At 44.2% G+C, this 23502-nt stretch overlaps 2 protein-coding genes across 3 annotated transcripts in view; one reads left to right on the forward strand and one right to left on the reverse strand.

The window, feature by feature from the left end:
• Positions 1–9846: 9846 nt before the first annotated feature.
• UPRT (uracil phosphoribosyltransferase homolog) lies at positions 9847–22771 on the reverse strand. Of its 2 annotated transcripts, none has more exons than XM_069986404.1 (7): positions 22227–22771; positions 20038–20080; positions 17742–17811; positions 14292–14354; positions 13905–14066; positions 12839–12937; positions 9847–10317 (listed from the first exon to the last, which is right to left on the reverse strand). In XM_069986404.1, the coding sequence occupies exons 1-7, from the start codon at positions 22445–22447 to the stop codon at positions 10211–10213; spliced, it is 765 nt and encodes a 254-aa protein (XP_069842505.1). In that variant the 5' UTR covers positions 22448–22771; the 3' UTR covers positions 9847–10210. The 2 variants fall into 2 exon arrangements, with proteins under 2 accessions (XP_069842505.1, XP_069842507.1); XM_069986406.1 differs by lacking the exon at positions 22227–22771 and adding an exon at positions 21480–22164.
• Positions 22495–23502, forward strand: part of ABCB7 (ATP binding cassette subfamily B member 7) — a 90929-nt gene continuing 89921 nt past the window's right edge. The window contains exon 1 of the mRNA XM_069986403.1: positions 22495–23010. Within this exon, the coding sequence (XP_069842504.1) occupies positions 22870–23010 (141 nt within the window). The 5' untranslated portion in view covers positions 22495–22869. The remainder of the gene's footprint in view (positions 23011–23502) is intronic.

Below are 23502 nucleotides of genomic sequence, written 5' to 3' on the forward strand. Positions count from 1 at the left end.
TATTACACGGCCCGATAATCGTTTAACAAGGGCAGCATGGACATTGTTACCGATGCCCTTGCTTAAACTGCATACATCACCTATCCATGGTCCAGGGCTCCTCTTGCGGTCCGCTTCTTCCCAAGTCCCACGCGCTGCAGCTTCAGAGCGGCTTGTCTTAGCTCACAGGCCGCTCGGCCAATCACTGGCCGCGGCGGTCCCAGCCAGCGACTGGCTGAGCAGCCTGTCAGCTATGACAGGCCGCTCTAAAGCTGCAGGAGCAGCCCTGGACCATGGATAGGTAATGTTTGCATTTTGCAAATCATCAGCCGCACACTGCTATTACATGTAGCCATGCGCTGACTGTGTCCGACAATTATAGATCCGAACCTATATTAACGATCTGCCGAAGATCGTTGTGTTTATTACACGGAACAGTAATCGGCTGGATAGGGCCAATTATCGTTCCGTGTAATAGTACCCTAAGTCTGGTGCTATTAAAGGGGTAGTGCGGCGTTAGAAAATTATTCACTAAATAACACACATTACAAAGTTATAAAACTTTGTAATGTATGTTATGTTAGTGAATGGCCCCCTACCCCATGTCCCCCCCCCCCCCCCCCCCCCCAGAAGTGTAGTGCACTATACATACCTGATTCGTGTCGACCCTGGCCGCCATCTTGGGGACCGCACCAGCCCTCCTTCACACCGCCCGCCCTCTGCCGCATCATCAGCTGCTCAGCCGCAATTGGCTGAGCATGACTAAGCTCAGCCAATCGTGGCTGAGCAGCAGATGACGTGTCCCTCATGCCGGCCGCCCTCTGCCGCATCATCAGCTGCTCAGCTGCGATTGGCTGGCACATTGCTAATGTGGTACCAATATTCAAGAAGGGGGTCAAAGAGTGATCCTGGAAACTATAAGCCTGTAAGTCTAACATCTAATGTGGGTAAAGTATTTAAGGGTTTGTAAGAAATGTTATAATAAAGTATCTTAAAGAAAATAATGCTATAACATAGCACCTGCATGGGTTTATGAGGGATCGGTCCTGTCAGACTAATCTGATTGACATCTATGAGGAGGTCAGTTATAGACTGGACCTGGACTTTTCAAAGGCATTTGATACTGCGCCGCTTGAAAGGTTGGTTTATAAAAAGAGGATGCTGGGAATAGGGGAAATATATGCAAATTAGTAAGTAACTGGTTGAGTGATAGAAAACAGGGTGGTCATTGATAAAACATACTCTAATTGGGTCACAGTTAAAGGTAAGGTACCGCAGGGCCCATTATTGGGTTAATTTCTTTTTAATATGTTTATTAATGACCTTGTAGAGGGGCTAAAGAGTAGATTTTTTGTAGATGATAGAAAACTTTGTAAAGTTATTACAACAGAGGAGGATAATATTAAAGATTCTTTAAAGAGCAGTGATACTATGGAACTCTCTGCCACATGATGTTGTTATGGCTGTCTCAATAAGTAAGGAAGGTCTGGTGCTTCACTATAAATATATTACAAGTTATATTACAGTGATTCTAGGATGTGTGTTGATTGCTATTGGAGTCAGGAAGGCAATTTCTCCCTGTGATGGGGCAATTGTTATCTGTCTCATAGGTGTTTTCACTTCAGCACAGTAGGGTTTCCCAAGGTTAAACCCGATTGACTCCAGTCCTCTTTCAACCCCATTAACCATGGTCTAAAGAAGCATCAGCCTACTCCACCCAACACAATCAACTATTTCCACTGCCAACTGGAGGTGGAATCCTGCAGGATCTGCATGTTAAGTGACTGATCTACTCAAAGTTTCCTTCTCCTTGGAAGTTCTGTCGCCAGATTCCGGCGATATCTGAGATAATAATGATAATAAGCTTGTGCCAGGCTAAAAAGGCCAACAACCACTGCATAGATCAAGGACAGACTCCTCAGTGTACTTATATACAACTAGCAATTCTAAGGCCGTGTTCACATACCGCCACAGTTTCATTCCCACATCAAATAGCAGTATCAATGCAAGACATGAGACCTTATATGTACATAACAAGCAGCTTTAAAGGTTGTGTTCACACATAACAGCTTCACAGCAGCATTTAATAGCAGCACTAGCAGCTCCACAGCCTCTCTGCATTATTTAATAGCATTACTATGATAAGGAGCATACCAGGTGTACTCAATTCACAACTACTAATCCTAAGGCTGCAATCACACATAGCACATCTATAGCTTCACTGCATCATTCAACAGCAGTACTAGAGTAAGGAATGAAACATAAGATGTACTCAAAACACAACTCTAAGATTATGTTCACCATTGCCATTACATAGCTTCAATACATTAATATCAGTACTAGCGCAACAAATTAGTGACCAGGTGTACTAAAACATACACATAGCAACTCCAAGGGTACAAACACACACACCGCATACGCAGCAGACCCGCAGCAGACTTGATGCAGTGTTCAGTTATTTAGATCTAACTGGTGCGCACTCGCCGCGCCTCCGCCGCAGCAGCAGTAAATACGCTGTGCATACGGTGTGCACGCCTACACCCCAAGGTTGCGTATACACCTAGCAGCTTCACTGCATTATTGCATAATAGCACTAGGGTAAGGAACACACCAGGTGTGCTCAAAGGACAACTAGTAATCCTTAAGATTGCATTCGCACCACAGTTCCATAGCTTAAAGGAGAAGTCCGGCCAAAATTAATTTTTGATATGTTGTTACTTATGAAAAGTTATACAAATTTCTAATGTACATTAATTATGGGAAATGCTCATATACTGCTATTTCCCTTAATTTAGTAGATCAGGAAGTGTTAGAATTCTCTCTGAAGAAGTGACGTCACGACCCAGGGTGTAATTCCTATGGAGTGTCCAGCAGGGGGCGCTCTCTATATAGAAGTCTATGGGACTTTATTGTTTCTATGGGTTTCTATGTAATGTAATGTAATGTTATGTACAGTGTGCTTTATTGAATGAATACATCTATGGAATACTTTGGGGAGCAAGTGTCCCTGCTCCCCAAAGTATTGCATAAATGTATTAATTCAATACATTCGGATATCACAGTAAGCCCGCCGAACCGCCGCATTTCCGCCGATCCGCTGCATTCCCGCCGATCCGGACCATATACATTGAACTACAGCTCCCATCATCTGCTTATAGTATGAATAGGTGATGGGAGCTGTAGCTGGGTAATGGATATGACATGCCGCCGGGCGCAGGGGGGAGCCGCTCAGTACACAGCAGCTCTCCCCCCTCCTCCTCCTCCTTCCGGGATAACTTCCGCCTATAGCAATGCTGAGTCCCTGCCTGGCCGCCGCTCTCCGCTCTCATATACCGGCTCCCGGCATCAGCGCGGACACCAGGATGCATCGGGAGCCGGTATGTATGGGGGGAGAGTGGAGAGCGGCGGCCAGGCAGGGACTCAGCATTGGTATAGGCGGAAGTTATCCCGGAAGGAGGAGGGGGGAGAGCTGATGTGTACTGAGGGGCTCCCCCCTGCGCCCGGCGGCATGTCATATCCATTACCCAGCTACAGCTCCCATCACCTATTCATACTATAAGCAGATGATGGGAGCTGTAGTTCAATGTATATGGTCCAGATCGGCGGGAATGCAGCGGATCGGCGGAAATGCGGCGGATCGTGGAAGAGTGGAAGAAAATCTAGGTTCCAGTGACCACCAGTGTCTATGGTTTGACGTACAAACTGACTACGTCCAATCCCATACTACAACAAGAGTATTGGATTTTAGGAAGACAGATTTTAATAAAATGGGGGAGTATTTAGATAAAGAATTAAGAGGGTGGGATAAAACATCGGGGGCGAGCACTCAGTGGGCAGAATTAAAAAATGTCATATTAAAGGCAACTAGACTATATGTACGAGAAGTTAGCAAAAGTAAAAGGAAGAAGAATCCATTATGGTTTACTAGAGAGGTTAAGGCCATTGTAAAAGGAAAAAAGGCAGCGTATAGGAAGTATAAGGAGACTGGGAATGAAGCTGACAGAGAGACGTACAAAAGTATACAGAAGGAGGCAAAGCAGATTATAAATGCTGCTAAAGCCTCAAAAGAAGAGGAAATGGCAAAATCTGTTACTGCGGGGAATAAAACCTTCAGATATATAAGTGACAGGAAGAAGAAGAAGATTGGCTGCAGCATTACTAAAATAAGTAATGGGGAGAATACGTTTATTGATGGAGATAAGGCGGTCGCTGACTATTTGAATAGTTACTTCTGCTCAGTGTTTTCAGAAGGCGGCCTTCACAATCACAGGATGGTTGGACACAACATTGCCTCCAGCTATATGGGTTCGGCTCCAGTATTTTCAGAGGCTGAAGTTGCAGAGGAACTTGCCCGTTTAAAGCTGAATAAGGCGATGGGTCCAGATGGGATCCATCCCAGGGTTCTTAAAGAACTCAGATCTGTGATTGCTGCCCCCCTGACAGATCTGTATAACCAATCCCTGCTAACAGGAGATGTCCCCGATGATTGGAGAACAGCCAATGTTATACCAATCCACAAGAAGGGGAATAGAGAAGAGCCCAGTAACTACAGGCCAGTGAGCCTGACATCTGTAGTAGTGAAAATGATGGAAACTCTTCTAAAAAAGAAGATGATGGATCACCTAAGAATCAACAATTTGATGGATCCAAACCAGCATGGCTTTACTGAGGGCCGATCATGTCAGACTAATCTCATTGATTTCTTTGATTATGCCACAAAAGTGCTGGATGAAGGTGGTGCTGTGGATATCGCCTATCTGGACTTCAGCAAAGCTTTTGATACAGTTCCCCATAAAGAGCTGATAGAGAAGTTGGAGAAAATTGGACTAAATCCCTGGATAGTTCAGTGGATTTGTGGTTGGCTGAAGGAGAGATATCAGAGGGTTGTTGTTAATGGTGTATATTCTGAGCAGAGACTGGTTACAAGTGGTGTGCCACAAGGGTCTGTTCTGGGTCCTATTCTTTTTAATATGTTTGTAAGCGACATAGGAGAAGGGTTGATAGGTAAAGTTTGTCTGTTTGCTGACGACACAAAAGTGTGCAATAGGGTGGATATTCCTGGAGGTGTCAGTAATATGGAAAATGATTTAGCTTTGCTAGATACGTGGTCCAAACAGTGGAAATTGAAGTTCAACGTTTCCAAATGTAAAATAATGCACTTGGGGAGGAGGAATCCTCTATCCGAGTATCACATCGGCAGTACTGTGTTGGAAAAGACTCCAGAAGAGAAGGATTTAGGGGTAATGATTTCTGAAAGCTTTAAAATGAGTCACCAGTGCAACCAGGCGGTGGGGAAAGCAAATCGTATGCTGGGGTGTATAGCTAGAGGTATAACCAGTAGGAAGAGGGAGATTGTGATCCCGCTGTATAGAGCTCTGGTGAGGCCACATCTGGAATACTGTGTCCAGTTCTGGAGACCTCACCTAAAAAAGGACATTGATAAAATAGAACGGGTCCAAAGACGAGCTACAAAAATGGTGGAGGGTGTGAGGCATAAACCATATCAGGAAAGACTTAAGGATTTGAATCTGTATAGTCTGGAGGAAAGACGGGAAAGGGGGGACATGATTGAAACCTTTAAGTATGTTAAGGGACTAAATAAGGTTCAAGAGGGGAGTGTTTTTAGTAAAAAACTGAGCTCAAGAACAAGAGGACACAGTGAGAGGTTAGTTGGGGGAAAGATCAGAAGCAATGTAAGAAAATATTATTTTACTGAAAGAGTAGTAGATACCTGGAACAAACTTCCAGCAGAGGTGGTTGGTAAATCTACAATAACAGAATTTAAACACGCCTGGGATAGACATATATCTATCCTAAGATAATAAGGAAGAAAATACTAAAAGGGCAGACTAGATGGACCCAGTGGTCTTTTTCTGCCGACAATCTTCTATGTTTCTATGATCGGCGGGCTTACTGTGATATCCGAATGTATTGAATTAATACATTTATGCAATACTTTGGGGAGCAGGGACACTTGCTCCCCAAAGTATTCCATAGATGTATTCATTCAATAAAGCACACTGTACATAACATTGCATTACATTAGATAGAAACCCATAGAAACAATAAAGTCCCATAGACTTCTATATAGAGAGCGCCCCCTGCTGGACACTCCATAGGAATTACACCCTGGGTCGTGACGTCACTTCTTCAGAGAGAATTCTAACACTTCCTGATCTACTAAATTAAGGGAAATAGCAGTATATGTGCATTTCCCATAATTAATGTACATTAGAAATTTGTATAACTTTTCATAAGTAACATATCAAAAATTAATTTTGGCCGGACTTCTCCTTTAACTGCATTATTTAATAGCAGTATTGGAGTAAGGAATCAATCAGATATACTCCATATACAGCTGAAAGAATGTGTTCACACAGTGCTTGTACTAAATACACAAATAGTAACTGAGGTTGTGTATACACCTAGCAACTCAGCTTCATTGCATTATTAATCAGTAGTACTAGGGTAAGTAGCATACCAGGTATACTACTAGTATTCTTAAGGCCACATAGTTTCACTGCATTCTTTAATATGAGTACTAGAGTAATAAATGAGACATCAGATGTACTCAATACACAACTCAAAATCTGTGTTCACACATTGCAACTACTAAACACACAAATAGCAACTGTAAACTGAGCTCATAAACAGTGGTTTCATAACTTCACTGTAGCATTAAAAGCAGTACTAAATCTTAAAGTTGTAGTACTTAATATCACAGTATTATTACATAGCACAACAGAACAGGTAGTTCATAAAAAGCATGAACCTAATAGGTTAAATATCTAATGAAAAATATATATCCATTAACATCAGACAAGCCTCCTGCAACACAGGTCAGGCTTCCAATACAGTCTCCTAGGCCAGGAGTATCCTGTCTGAGTAGCACCATTGGCAGCGTTCGCATGCAGCTCAGATCTGAACAGTGCCATAGTCTTGCTGACAAGGACGTAAAAACTGAGCAGTCCACTGTGATAGCAGCGGGGAGAAAAAAAAAAAGTAAATATACATAAAATTCCCTTCTCCACGTACCATGTGGAAAAGAACTACTATTGGAAAGGGAGCAGAAAACTACACATGTATGTTTCCCTCTCTTCCACCTGTCACAGAAACACCAGACTAGGCTCTCACAGGTGGGGCAATCAAGTCTCCAACTGCTCCACCATCGGTCTATTGCAGGAAAACAGAATCTCCACCCCCTGTTTGTACTGGGGAGGAAAGCCTCCTTTAGGGTATATTCACACGGGCGGGCTCGCAGCGAGAATCTCGCTGCGAGCCCGGCAGGTCCTGGCAGTTCCCATACACTACATACTAGCTGGGGAACAGAACATGGCCTGCTCGAAGCCACCCGAATCCCCACCCCACCTGCGGAACCAGCCGCAGCAACAGGGGAACAGATCCGGGTAGCTGCAGGAGGAACACCGCACAGTCCAGACTGCCACCAGACTACAGGCTGCTGTCCGAAGACAGTCTTCTGCCCTCAAGGAGCCCCACTAGGCTGTGCCAACGGGGGACCTGCAGCTATGTGGAAAAGGTATGAAAAACTTCACCCCAAGGCTGGGGGCTCTTCACAGGCCTCCTACCCGCAGGACAGGAAACCTGAACTGAGGTGTGGAGAGGTGTGTCAGACTTTTATCTTCTCAGGTTTCCTGTCCTGAGGTGGGAGGTCCTCTCCAGGGGTGCTGTCATAGGGCGTCTGGGTAAAGACAAACGTCCAAGTTCAACCAAGGACGTGGAGAAGATGTGGATGAAGGGAGGTGTATGGGTAAATTCAGCACAAGAATTCTTTGTTTCTGGAATTAATGTTATTTTGTGCACAAAAAACAATTGGGCTTTTTTTTTAAGCCCTTTTACCTTTTTCAGCTGTGACTGTTCCTATGGTTAAGAAGAAAAAATGGAGGACATTTATCTTGAACGTTGTGCCTGTTTTTGGTGAATATATGGTTTTTGCGCCTATTTTTGGACTAAGCAGGGCTGTAGAGTCGGAGCTAGTTTTGACTGGAGTCAGAAAAATGTACCGACTCAGACTCCAGCTTTACAAAAAAAAAATCTTAGAACAATTTAGAATTGAGTTTTGATATGAATTTTATAAGTTTTGCTCATCAATATATTGTATGAGCAACATTCTAATAGGATACTGGCCCTATTACATAAGGGTGGTCTAGGAAAAGTTGTCAGTCACTATTTGGCAGTTTGTTTCTGAGCTGGAAGAGTCCATTGTGTGTGTGGGGGGAGATCTGTGCTGTTCTCTTCCAGAATGCTGGATTAATGTATATGAAAAGCAGTGTAATATGAAGATATCCTGTGTAATATAGAGGAGGAGGAGAAGACATAAGTAGTGTAGCAGTAACCTCAGTCCTCAACGTGGTGTTTTTCTTCAGTGTTCTATGGCTGCAGCTGTGTGTGCGCTATGGCTGCACCAGGCTCTGTGTGTATGCTATGGCTGCAGCAGAGAGTGTGTGTGTGTGTGTGTGTGTGTGTGCTCTATGGCGTGCCCCCACACTCACAGTGACCCCTCTATATCACTATGGCAGACCTCTATATTACAGGTATCTGGCATTGTTAGCAGTATTTTTGTGTGTATGGTGAATATTTATTTAGAAACATAGAAGACTGTCAGCAGGAAAAGACCACCTGCTACTGCTAGTCTAGTTGTGAGTAGTTCAGGACATGGAGGCTGGAGACTAGCTGCATCCACTGCGCGCACACAGAAGAATCTGCTTTATATATTTCCTTATTCCCTCAGAAGTCGCCCCAGGATCATGTAGGACATTAGGGGGAAGCTGCTGAGCCAGTGTCATAAATAACTCCCCGGTATATGACTGGCCATTTATGAAAGAGCAGGAGTCAGAGTCGGTCCTGATACAATTCAGGAGTCGGAGTCGGAATTGGAGCTGCGGCTTACAGACTACACAGCCCTGGGTCTAGGTTCTATTCATGAACCAGTATTTAAGTATTTGCTCAAAAATTAGCATAATCTAGGATTTGCACCCAATTTACCATTCGCAGTTTAAAAATTTAGTAAAAAAAAAACACTACTATTTTTTTTTCCACAGGTGGAGAGAGCACGTCCTTGTTTTGAGGTTTTTTTTTCCCCCTGGAACAGTTTTTCACCATATTTTTGAGTATGGTTAATAAAAAAAAAACAGCCCTCCAACATTATTAACCTGATAAATCAATGATTTTGGCGGAAGGGAACATTTCTTGTAATGCCACATTCTCAATATTGCAACCATGCCCCTACGTGGATATCAATAGCCATTTGATGTTGCTGATAATCTGGGCAACATCACTGGGTGAAGAAGAAGGCGTATGGTTTTGTCCTTAATTGTTCCTATGAATGCTAGGATGTAGCCTAGGCGTAATATATCTAAAAAAAAAAAAAAACATCAATTAAGACATGCATGCCACTCATTCTAAATAATTGAATTATTAAAGCACAAACATATTCTGCAGGTAATAAAGTTACAATACAGTAACAGCGCTCTCCGGAATTCCATCTACCACCCACATCAGAAGAGAGAACGCACCTGAAGGATATTTTTAGCATATTTTGCTGCAGTCACCAAATAAAAAGCGCGCTTTAACTGCAAGAGGCTTGTTCAAAATAGTAGCAGTGTTGCAGAGGTTTTCCTATGCATACTGCCTCCTGCTGGCATAAAGCAAACCATACTCACCTGCTTTCCAAGCTTTCAGTCCTGGGTTTGTTCCCCTTCTGCTTACTTCCAAGGCTATTTCAGAAGCATGCACAAAATCCTGCAAACACCGAGGAAAATGTAAAACCGGTTTACTTGTATCATTCATTTCTAGGTTTATTGTTTCTTAAAGTTTTTCCACAAAAGAAGAGAACACTTAACCATGGAATCATATCACCAAATTTATTGTTTTCCGTTACATTAATACAAATAAATAAATAGTATTTGATGCCCTTGAACTCCTCAGCGCATGGATAGAAGCTGATTTTGAATGGAATGTGCATTGAACACTCAAGTAGGTGTGTAAGCAATGAACATCAAGTAAAAACACCATTCAGGTTCTGTGGTTGATGGCCAAGCAGTTAGTTTGAATAGAAAGCTTGAAAAATCTCGTACAGTAAAAAGATTGCATACTTTAGTGCCCCATCCAAGCAGTAGGTGGCAAGGCACTGAAGATTAGCCAGGACACTGCAAGACTTTGAGGCAAGAGTCATTCAGCAAATTACTCCCTTACATCGGGAGGATCCATGTGGTCAGTCTGTACCAAAATACTTCTGTCCAAAATGTGTGGGAGCAACTGGGTGGACTTCAGTGGTTAAAATAGTTATGTCTGGAAACTCCTGGATTATGGAGATGGCACCTGTAAAACAAAATACACAAGGTACAGTACAATCACTCTGACTCTGTTCAGTGGTGGAAACTAATATTTAATACATTGTTGATTTTGCAAGTTTTTTTCCACCTACAAAGAATGGAGAGGTGTGTATTTTTTATCAAAGGTATACTTCACCTGTGAGACAGAATGTATAAAAAAAAAAAATTCAGGAAAATCACATTGTATGATAATTAAATAATGAATTAGCCTATACTTGCATGAAATAAGTATTTGGTCACCTACCAAGCAGCAAGGCTATGCTCACACAGTGTTTAATTACTGTTAATTGCTGGTCTGTTATCACTATAAAACAGCACTACTTTTGGCACAAATCCTAGCAAAAATAGCGCCACTTTACTGCAATTTGCGACAAAATAGTGCTTATTAAATACGTGAACATAGCTTATGAATTCTGTCTCTCACAGACCTGTAATGGTGCATTTACACAGATTTATCTGACAGATTTTTGAAGCCAAAGCAAGGAATGGATTTGAAAAGAGAAATCTTAGTATTTCCTTTGTGTTCTCTGTTTATAGTCTGTTCCTGGCTTTGGCTTCACAAATCTGTCAGATAAATCTCTGTGTAAACGCACCCTTAGTTTTGCTTTAAGAATCCCTCCTACTCTGCATGCATTAACTGTATAGAAAAAGCATCTGTCCACACAATGAACCACACTACAACCTCTCCACCTTGGCCAAGACCAAAGAGATGTCCAAGGACTCTGGGGACAAAACTGTAGACCTGCAGAAGGCTGGCATGGACTACAGGACATGCAGGCATGTAGCTTAGTGATGCAGCTTAGTGAGAAGACAACAACTGTTGGCGTAATTATTAGAAAATCTAAGAAACACAGAACGACATCAGTCTTCCTTGGTCTGAGGCTCCATACAAGATCTCACCTCGTCGGGTAAGGATGATTTTGAAAAAGGTCAAGAATCAGCCCAGGACTACGTGGGAGGACCAGGTCAATGGCCTGAAGAGAGCTGGGACAACAGTCTTAAAGTAGCACACTGCGCCATTATGGATTAAAGTCATGCAGGGCACACAGTATTATTTTACAGCTTAACTGATTATCCATTAGTAATGAGGGAAGGGCTTTTCACTTCGGACAGTATAAGAATAAAAGAAAGAAGAATATAAGAACAAGGGAAAGTATTTTCACTAGAGATGAGCGCAACTTGAGCATGTCCGATCGTTCGGCATTTGAATACCGGTGGCTGAAGAAGCTGGGTGCAGGCCTAGGGAGTCTGAGAAAACATGGATACAGCTAATGCAGCCTGTCTTCTGTACAGAGATGGAGATAGCAACCGGGTGGGGAGAGAAGCATTCAGCCACACACTTCTTCCAGCTCTAATAAAATGATCTATGGGGGTCTGAACACCTACACACAGGCCAATTAAATTTCAGACATGTCAGAAATGGTCTTCAAATAACAGGAACACTTTAAGGTGACTCTGTACCCACAATCACCCCCCCCCCCCCCAAACCACTTGTACCTTCGGATAGCTGCTTTTAATCCAAGATCTTTCCTGGGGTCCATTTGGCATGTGATGCAGTTATTGTCCTATAAAAACAACTTTTAAACTTGCAGCCTCGTGCCTAACGGGCGTGGCTTAGAATATCTGTGCCCTAACTTTACACCACCCCTCTGTCCCTCCTCCCCACCCTCTTCATCATTAGGAATGCCACTGAAACATTTTCTCCTGTCTGAACATTGCACAGGTGCCTTAACCATCCAGCCCATGTGCTGGGCTGACACAGGTGGGGAATAGGAGACAATCTGCCTGGAGCATTGGAGCATTCCTAATAATGAAGAGGGTGGGGAGGAGGGACAGAGAGGGTGTGCCAGCCTAATGCATACACAATCTAGGCCACGCCCATTGGGCATGGGGCTGCAAGTTTAAAAGTATTTTTTTAGGACAATAACTGCATCACCTGCTGAACAGAGCCAAGGACATCTCTTGGATTAAAAGCAGCTGTCTAAAGGTACAAGCGGTTGGGGGGGGGGGGGGGTCAGATTGTGGGTACAGAGTCGCTTTAAGGGACCCATACACATGGCATAGTTATCAGCATCCTCTCAGTCCCCTCTGCCATACACAGCTCATACATTCCAACTGAATAGAAGATGGGTAAGCTGCCAAAACTAGGCACCTGAACTCCAACATGCCTGATCCTTCTCCCCCATACATCACTGATAGGGGGAAACTAAGGATGCCCCCAAAGTCTTTTCTTAATGTACATGGTGGTCTTTATCAGTAATATGAGAGCCTAAGACCTCTGACAAACAGCTGTATAATATAAGCACCTGCAGCAGCCAATATGAAAGCAAAGGGTAAATCTGTGATTCTTTAACATGTACGTTATTTTATGTTAACTTTTCTACAACGTAGAATTCGTGCTCCCACTATACACTAGGTACAAGCATTTATTTTCAGCCTCAATACAAAAGCTCAATAAAGATAAAAAAAAAAAACACACACATGTATGTGTGGCTAAGCAGACTCACCATGTGGAGTAGAGAAGAGACTGAGCAGTATGATACAAGCCGGCTGGACACCATGTTCGATAAGAACTTTTACAGCTTCAATAACAGTATTTCCAGTGCCTATAATAAATGACAAGGTTAGAAGAGACTGGTTAAAAGGCGCATGAGCAATGTTGTATGTACATTATTATAAGTGTCAACAATAATCCAACCTATTATGCTGCGAATGAGCTGGGAGAAGCTTGCGCCAGCGTTTCACTCTGCGACTCAGCAATCAGTCTAGGCAGCTCCATTATAAGTCTATTGGGCTGCCTCTTCTATGTTGATGTATAAACCTTCCTTTCTTTAGACCAGTAGTCTCCTAAACTACAGTTCCTAGAATGGCAGTATAGGATAGTTATAGCAAAAAGCCTGGATATCAAGAGACGAAGTTACAAATCTCAGTAAGAACCTTAAGGGTGCGTTCACACGTACAGAATCCGCAGCAGATTTGATGGCACTGCTTTGAATCTGCAGCACATCCGCAACAGATTTGAAGGCCCAGATCAGATTCAAAGCAAATCTGCAACTTCAAATCTGCTGGAGATCCTGTAGGCGTAAACGCAACCTTATTATATTTATGCATAGCTATGGAGTCATCCCTAAAATGTCACATCATAGTAACTCCAATATTCTGCATTTTGGCAATACAGCCCATTGTAACTTGCTGCATTCTTTATTGTACACAGGTGCAAAAAAAAAAAAAACAACAACAACAAATTCTTTCCATAATGTTCTTCCTGAGGACAAGTTACATTTATAAGGCTACAGCTATGCTTATATATTGTAATTTGCATGCCTCTTTGGCAGCATCCCATAAGCTTTGTCTTTGGAGCAATGCCTAGCACACATTACTGTCCACTCATACCCAGGGATTTTTTTCATGTCAGGTTTGCCCATTGTTCCCAGTAAGTACATAATGGTACCATTACCAAGGAGTATTTAGAAGGGGGGGGGGGGAAGAAGACATATTGGTCCAGAGGAAGGCAGATCATGAGAAAACGCAGTACAGGCAAATTTGTATTTTGTATGTAATAAAGGCACTCACTTAGTATTGGATACATCAACAACACCTTCCTCCTATAGATGTCTGGGGGGAATTTAGCATAGTAAACTTTGGCACGTTGTGTTTCTTCATCGCTTTGGATCAAAATCTTTCCAATTCTGATAGAGCGGCAACAATCACGCAGACCTTGTTCCATGGCCTCACCTAAACAAAACCGAGATTAACAATGAGCAGGTAGACAACCAAAAGTAGTCTAAGGGGTCATTCATATGTTCAGTGTCCGAAAAAGTGGACAATGTGCTACAGAACAGAGTTCCCGGCATCATCATTCACGGTTAAAATCTTTGCACTACTGTACTGACACGCTGTAGGAACCCCTTCCCTCTATAGGGTACAGGAGAATGTGAAATAAAACATGTGTGTACTTACCACTTCTCATAATGCTCACTCCACAGTTCCCTTTCTCAAACTTTACCCCTTCATACTTGTAACCTACGGGACAAAAAGGTTTTTCAGTGTTTAGCTTTTGCTGACCTCCTAAAATGGAGTGATCATTCTATGTAAAACAAAAACTGGTGGTAAGTGCCCACTGCAGCCAATCACAGCTCAGATTTTATCTCAACAAACTGTCAAATAGCTATCTTGGGTTAAAAAAAAAAATAATAGCTGCATGTGGGATTACAATTCATCTCCATTCTCTTTAATGGAACTGCTGCAATACTATACACAAACTGAGGACAAGAGTGGTGCTACTTCTGGTAGAAAAGCAGCTATGTTTTCCCAATGCTGGATAACCTGTTTAATCCTTTCTGGACCAAGCAAATTTTCGTTTTTGCGTTTTGTGCTTAAAAAGCAATAGCACTTGCATTTTTACACCTATAGACCCACATGAGCCCCTATTTTTAGAGTCACTAATTGTACTTTGCAATGACAGGCTGAATTTTTGCATAAAATATGCTGCGAAACCAGAAAAAAAAATGATATGCGCAACAAAATAAGAAAAAAACGCAATTCTTTTTTTTCTTTCTTTTTTTTTGGGGGGGGGGCCTTCGTTTTTATGCCGTGTGTCCTATGGAAAAAATGACATGTTATGTATGTTCCTCAAGTCGGTATGATTACAACGATATGTAAAATGTATAACTCATTTTATGTGATGGCTTGTGATGGCTTGTAAAAAATTCAAACCATTGTTAACAAATATATGTTCCTTAAAATCTCTCCATTCCCATGCTTATAGCGCTTTTATCCTTTGGTCTATGGGCTATTTGAGGTGTCATTTTTTTGCGCCATGATCTGTTCTTTCTATCGGTACCTTGATGGTGCATGTGCGACTCTTTGATCGCTTCTTATTACAATTTTTCTGGATTTGATGCGACCAAAAATGCGCAATTTTGCACTTTTGTTTTCCTTTGCTTACGCCGTTTACCGTACGAGATCTGGAACGTGATAAATTAATATTTTGGGCGATTACGCACGCTGCGATACCAAATATGTTTATTTATTTTAATAAAATGGGAATAGGGGGATGATTCTGACTTATTAGGGGAGGGAACTTTTTATTAACAACAACACTTTTTTTTTTTTTTTAACTCATATCCTAGAAGCCCCTCTGGGGGACTTCTAGTATAAGCACACTGATCTCTCATTGAGATCTATGCTGTATAGTTATACAGCATAGATCCATGAGATCAGTGTTCTATTGCTTTTGGCTGCTGCAGCCAAAGGCAATAGAATGCCGAGCCGGGATCAGCGCCATTACGGCGCAGACCACGGCCGGCACCAGACGCGGAGATCGCTCCTCCGTGACAACGTCACGGGGGAGCGATCTCCCCACCAGGGAATCGGCTGCAGTTAGGGTCCATTTACACAGAAAGATTATCTGACAGATAATCTGCCAAAGATTTGAAGCCAAAGCCAGAAACAGACTATAAACAGAGAACAGATTATAAAAGGAAAGACTGAGATTTCTACTTGTTTCAAATCCTTTCCTGGCTTTGGCTTCACATCTTTTGCAGATAATCTTTTTGTGTAAATGGACCCTTAGTCTTCAGATGCAGCTGTCAACTTTGACAGCTGCATCTGAAGACTTAATTAGTGGGCTCGGCGATCGGACCGTGCCCACTGATAGCCGCGGCCCCGGGCTACATGCCGCACCCGGGACCACGATGGTTCAGAGCCGTTCTAAACTCCCCCACCCGCGCAAGGACATACAGTTACGTCCTCGTGCGGGAAGGGGTTAAGGTATGAAAGCTGAGCTGTGATTGGTTACTATAGGAAGATTACAACTGTTTTTGTTTTAAACAGATTAATAAGCCTGGGCCAATATATATTAGCAAAGCAGAGGTAGCAAGTAAATGTTCATATAAAAAGATTTAAAGGGAATCCATCATCTGCAATTCAGGTTCCAAAACTGCAGACACTGTTAGATAGCTGTTAAGGCAATGAGGTATTGGTCTGTGCTTCCATAGACCTCCATAGGTCTCCAGTGCTTGTCAGAGAGGCTTTCCACAGCTCAGTCAGATCAGGGATAGTGATGCAAGGGAGAGCAAGGAGGCATTAGAGCCTGCAGCAATTCAGGAAAAGCCTCTTTGACACTTTTACTGCAGAATTTCTATGTGTCAGCAGTTCTGAATGTGAATTGAAGCTGACAGATTCACTTTTAGAGTATGTGCACACTAAGGAATCTGGGAAGATTCTGCAGCTCGCCCCCGCTCACATTTCCGCCAGTCCCATAGACTCCATTCTATGGTCAGGCACATTCTGCCATCCGCCAGGTTCATTACTCGGGCGGACGGTGGAATCTGCCTGACCATAGAATGGAGTCTATGGCATGGGCGGAGATATAGTTTTTATGGATTAAAAAAGGGAATGCAACTTTGATATTCTGCACCATCTTGAAAGGGGTAACTATGAATAGACACACTACAGGACAAAGCATTCTTGGTGCACATCAGAAAATTGTTTTATTCCTTGCTCACTATATAAACTGTTTCAAAGTATAATATAAAGGGCCAGTTCACATGGAGTAAAACTGGCGGAATTCCGCGACGGAACCCTCCATGTCAATTCTTCAGAGCGGAGAGGTGCGGAGAACGGAGGCGCGCAAGCCCTCCCATAGACAGCCTGTATTACACCGAGTTTGGCTGGATTCCACATCAGAGAGTTCCGCTGCGGAATTATCAGTTTTATTTGGTGTGAACTGGCCCTAAAGTGTGAATCCCTTTGTTTACTCTCTTGTTCTATGAATCAGTGGGGGTCTGAACACCAAGACACACTTGATGTGTCAATTTTTTTTAAAGGACACTTTAAATTTACCTTGCCTATGCTACAGAGTACAACCTACTGTTTCCTTTAGGGTAGCTTTACACGTACCGGATTTACAGCGGATTTCATGCTGCGAGTTTGCAGCAAAATCCGCTGCAAATCCCAGTACAGTAAAATTGAATGGGTACCATACCCACAGCGGGATTTTCATTCCGCTGCCAGTATGTGACCTGCCCCCTTTAACCCCCTACAGCATACATTACCTGCTCGGCGCCGTGTCTGTGTGTGAGGCTCCCGTCTCCCATCGGTCCCTATCAGCCAATCAGTGCTGCACGTGCACAGATTGGCTGATGGGGACCGACGGGAACCTCACACACAGCTGTGGGGCCGAGCAGGTAGTGTATGCTGCGGGAGTTACATCACATACTGGCAGCGGAATGAAAATCCCGCTGAGGGTATGGGACCCATTCAACTTCACTGTATCAGGATTTGCAGCGGATTTCAATCCGGTAAGTGTGAAGCTACCCTTAAGATGATATTTAAGGCTACAGACAATATATATCCCTACAGTAGAAAAGTGACAAAGTATGGCTATTTAAGCCATAGGAATCTTACCTGTAGGTGTAGTAACAGTACATTCTGTATATGGCAACTGGTTCAAACCTTCTTCAACCACCAATCGTATCTACGGAGGTAAAGCCATGATTAAATATAGACCTAAATAACAAAGTCACATTTTATCATTAATTTCAAGCTATAGGATATAATCTAGCACATAGACAATACGCAGCTCCATGTACAAGTCTTTCTGCTCTGCTTAGATAGAGCTGTCAGTATCCTCCTCCACTCCAAGTCGGGTAAAACAGGTGCAGGTCCAAGATGTAATAGTGATATAAAATATCATAAAATATATTAAAAGAATTATGCCAGTGACAACACGTTTCGAGACCGGTCCGGTATCTTTATCAAGTGTCTAAAGTACATAGAGCTGTGTACTGTACACAATAGAGAATGAAGCCAGCAGTAACACAAAGAGCACACAAGGGCCACACACAGCCCCGGTTGCGCAGCTGTCCATCCTTTCCCTACATGCAGATCAATAGTAACATTATACATTATATCAGTGATTCTCAACATTACTAGGCCAAGTACCCCCTTCACAAGTCACATCAATGAACTCCAGGGCCATAATAATATACTTTGCTGCCTATTAAAATGTACCTGTCATTATAACTTTCAAAAACTAAAACAGTAGATGTGATATAAAGCAAGTTTGCAATTTATATTCAATCAACACACAGGAAGTCCAGTGTTTCCCAGGTCATTTGAGCGCTCACAGATAAGGCAGCCATGTAATTGATGGAGGCATCGAGTCGTGGCTCTCTGTATAGCTTTGTTTTACAGCATGATAACTAAAAATAAAACAATTAATGTAAATTGCAAACTTTCTTTATTTCACATCTACTGTACATTTAAAAAGTTACAACGACAGTGACACTTTAAAGGCACAATGTAAGAACTGTGTGGTGCCCTCTAGAGACATGACATGTGCCCCTGGAATACCCATACCACAGGTGAGATTTACTTCCCTGCTTGTTTTTCACTCAACCTTTCCAAAAGCAGTTTTATTTAAACTATGGCTATAAACAATGACCTGACCATAAATAAAATTTCTTAAAGAGGACCTGTCACCCCCCCCCCGTGCCGGGGTGACAGGCTCTCGACCCCCAGCTAGATCCCCTTATACAGACCTCATCTGGCCGAGTCCCGCTCCCGGAGCGGAAATATAACGGTCAGAAGCCGGCACGCGTGCTGTGGGGAGGGGTCCGGCGTCCATAGAGAATGAATGGAGCCAGATTCATCTCTGCAGCGCCCATTCATTCTCTATGGACGCCTGACCTCTCCCCACAGCGAGCGCCGGCTTCTGACCGGGATATCTCCGTCCCGGGATCGGGACTCGGCCAGATGAGGTCTGTATAAGGGGATCTAGCTTTGGGTCAGGAGCCTGTCACCCCGGCACGTGAATATAATAAAGACATACATACCCATGCCTCCCGCAGCGCCGCACGACGAGGTTTATTTCAGCATCTGGTCACTGTGTCATCACTCCCCGCCCTCCCCGTCAGCGACCGTTAAACTTCTTTGTTATATTCCAACCCGCCCTTTTGCAAAAACCTTTGGACTGTTGCCTTTTCTTTCTCATGACTTGGTAAATACTTGTAATCAAAGTATTTTAGGAGTGATACCTTTATTGGCCACCAAAAATACTTAGAGCTGTGAGCATTCGGGATTCACAAGATCCCTTAGTCAGACAAGTTCACAAATGAATGACTTACAGAAACAGCACAACATTTTAGGGATGTTACAAACAAGTACCATACTATACATTTTTTTCTTTCTCATGACTGATTAACTTAATAAAATAAGACTGCATTTAGTGGTGAGTGCTGCTGGAATTGCTTTTGCAAATAAACACTGGATCTGTCAATCACCTAAAGACCTTGATAAATCTGAGCACAGTTATAGCTTTAGTACATCTGGGCCAATAACCCCAAATTATAGGTGCTTTGGAAACCACTGTTCTGATGTTTAAGATAAGTCATCAATTGTATAGTCCTGGAAAGCTACTTTATTGATGCTGTCTATGGTGCTGAAATTATTGGCTGAAATCTGTTCTTTTGGCCCATTAAGAGAACAGAACTTGGCCCCGCAAGCCTGGCACTTCCCATGATTATTAATGTGGACATCTAGAGGCTTACTGATAAATTATCTGTGAGGTTTACAAACAGACCTTCCTCTAGTGGTGCTGCTCAGATAAGAGTGAATAGTGTGGGAACGTCACGCCCCATACAATGCCACAGAGGTGATCGCTTCAGGTGAATTATTGAAATGCAGGAATATAAACACTTACCAAGCGATCAGCGGAAAACACAAAATCTCCTCGACTTGTAGTCCTGTAAAAGAGAGGGAAGGATTAGATTTTCTATAAAGGATCAGTGAAACAATGAAAAACCACACTGCCTGTGCTCATGCAGGCCTCATTACTGTGAGGGTAGGGATGATCATGGTTGCTACATACCCCAGATGTCCTATTGTCCAAATGACATTCTATCAGATAACACCAGTCAGGTCTGGTGTGGCGGTGTTATCAAGTTACAGTATGGCGGTATTGGTCAGGTCTGGTATAGTGGTGTTATCCAGTTACAGTATGGTTGTATTGGTCAGGTCTGGTGTGGCAGTGTTATCCAGTCACAGTATGGGTATTGGTCAAGTCTGGTGTGGTGGTGTTATCCAGTCAGAGTAAGGCGGTATTAGTCAGGTCTGGTGTGGAAGTGTTATCCAGTCACAGTATGGTGGTATTGGTCAGGTCTGGTGTGGAAGTGTTATCCAGTCACAGTATGGGTGTATTGGTCAGGTCTGGTGTGGCAGTGTTATCCAGTCACAGTATGGAGGTATTAGTCAGGTCTGGTGGTGTTATCCAGTAAGAGTAAGGCGGTATTAGTCAGGTCTGGTATGGCAGTGTTATCCAGTCACAGTGTGTCGGTATTGGTCAGGTTTGGTATGGCAGTGTTATCCAGTCACAGTATGGTGGTATTGGTCAGGTCTGGTATGGCAGTGTTATCCAGTCACAGTATGGCGGTATTAGTCAGGTCTGGTATGGTGGTGTTATCCAGTCAGAGTGAGGAGGTATTAGTCAGGTCTGGTGTGGCAGTGTTATCCAGTCACAGTATGGGTATTGGTCAAGTCTGGTGTGGTGGTGTTATCCAGTCAGAGTAAGGCGGTATTAGTCAGGTCTGGTGTGGAGGTGTTATCCAGTCACAGTATGGTGGTATTGGTCAGGTCTGGTGTGGAAGTGTTATCCAGTCACAGTATGGTGGTATTGGTCAGGTCTGGTGTGGAAGTGTTATCCAGTCACAGTATGGCGGTATTGGTCAGGTCTGGTGTGGCAGTGTTATCCAGTCACAGTATGGAGGTATTAGTCAGGTCTGGTGGTGTTATCCAGTAAGAGTAAGGCGGTATTAGTCAGGTCTGGTATGGCAGTGTTATCCAGTCACAGTGTGTCGGTATTGGTCAGGTTTGGTATGGCAGTGTTATCCAGTCACAGTATGGTGGTATTGGTCAGGTCTGGTATGGCAGTGTTATCCAGTCACAGTATGGCAGTATTAGTCAGGTCTGGTATGGTGGTGTTATCCAGTCAGAGTAAGGAGGTATTAGTCAGGTCTGGTATGGCGGTGTTATCCAGTCACAGTATGGTTCAGCTCTGGTATGGCGGTGTTATCCAGTCACAGTATGGCGGTATTGGTCAGGTCTGGTATGGCGGTGTTAAATGTGACGCCTGGAGCTATGACCTACCAATCCTGTGGTGAGAATTCCTTCAGACAATATGCAGACGGTTCTAATCTTCGATTCAATGTGGAAATTTGTGTATGTTTTAAGCAGTAAAAAAACATGAAAAGCCCGATTCAGGCAAATGGTTCTACATGTAGAGAAATGTTTCTACATGCATGTGTCCGGAACCAGGCTCCCATTTCTTCCCCAGTAGTCATGTGCTGTTACCAGGATTAGTGGCCATACGCCTTTTGGTTACTGTATGTGGATCTGGTTTTGGGGAATGTGGGAACGCAGCCTTTGACTGAACAGATATCAATATGATGTTCAGAAACTAGAAAGTCATGACGCTGATTGGTGAGTGAAGATGGGGTGTGGACCCCCATCCCTCAGCAGTAACAGGTCTGTAATAAGTTTAACCCTTCCCTACTGTGCTGCTGTTTCTTTCATATAGCAAGATATAATCCTGCTGCATGCTGCCCATAGTACTGTGCTGTGTCCGACACCCTGTGTCCTGGTATAGCAGAGAGGAGTAATGGAGGTGCCTGTGTACTACTGGCTGGCAGCTCTGCTCCTGTACACAATGAGCACCATAGAGAGGATCTCAGCACTGTGTACAGTAAGCCATGCAGGTTGGCATACACTATTACTGGGACAGATACGCCGCAGGGGGTGTCATGGCGGCGCCCACACTCCGCATTGTCCATCAGACCTTGGGGCAGAGAAGCCGCTGTGTGTGTACCGGAGCCTCACTATGCACAGCGCCCCCACCTGTCCCGGATGATGGTCTGCAGCTCCCGGATCTGGTCATTCATGGGCAGCAGCTTGAGCTGAGGTCCCACCAGCTGCTGCTGATCCTCGAGCACATCCACATCAGGACTCCCGCTGCCTTCGCTCTCTTTGTCCGTCTCGTTGCTGCTCCCGTTGCCATCCACAAACCGTATGTGTCTGTGTGAGAGCTCCGGCTGCTGCTCGCCCGGCATGTCTTCCATACACTCCGGCCTCGCACTACACCTGGCGGGCAGCGTGCTCCGCTGTTACTGCTGACACCGGGCAGCTCTCGCGAGATTTCCTCCTCTGTTCCGGTTGGCCATCACTGATGTCAGTCATACGCTTAGCCCGCCCCTTACTTCACTGACAATATCTGGGTGACTTAGGGCGGCAGAGGTCACGCGGGCGGATTAATGTGAATCTAAGTTCTCGCTGAGAGACCCAGTGATCATGTGAAGGAGCGCGCGGCCGGCGCCATACAACTGCGCTGCAGCCAGACACAAGCAGTGACAGGGGGCGGGGCTCCGCCCGTGTGCGCCCGGCTTCCTGTCATACTGTTACGCTCTGGCAACCTTTAGGCTTTTCTCTATGGTTCTGGAGGACTGAAAGTCTTCCAGTCTCTGCAGACCCCGTGACCCAGGACATGGCGCTGCTCATGATCCTTAGTGTGTCCCAGAGGAGACTGGTGTCACTATGGCAGCTCAGGAGGACGCTCAGCTCCTGGTATCCAGGGGAGAGAAGGTGCAAGGCGAGCAGGTCCCGGGCAAGGGGACAGCAGAGCCAGGTGAGCGGGGTAGTGTGCTGGAGGACCGGAGCATGGGGTCAGGCGGGGAGATAGGGAGGACCTGACCTGTGAGGGCGGCCTGTACACCAGCAGTATACAGAGAGGACACCCCCCGCCATGGGAGCTGTGCCCGCACTGTCCTCTCCCGGCATCCGTACCAGGATCACATGGGGCGCTCTAGGTAAACTACAAATCCCAGCATGCCTGCACAGGCACATACAGTGGCATGCTGGGAGTTGTAGTTGTGCCACAAGTTGGGGACCCCTGTATTACTAGGTGCTGTAAGGCTCTGTTCAGACTCTGGCTTCCCTTCAAGCTTTCCAGTGTTTTGACAGTAAGAATCCTGCCGCCTGCCTCATTGCTGTGAGAAGTAGCAGCAGCCCCGAGAACATCAGGAGGTCAGCGGTTAGATCCGTCATAGTGCTCATCACCCTGCGATAATCAAAGGCGAGAGGCTAATGTGAACAGTGTACCTGTAATGCTGAGCCGCAG

This window comes from Dendropsophus ebraccatus, chromosome 10 (assembly GCF_027789765.1).
Source record: "Dendropsophus ebraccatus isolate aDenEbr1 chromosome 10, aDenEbr1.pat, whole genome shotgun sequence".
In the NCBI taxonomy this organism is placed as follows: domain Eukaryota; kingdom Metazoa; phylum Chordata; class Amphibia; order Anura; family Hylidae; genus Dendropsophus; species Dendropsophus ebraccatus.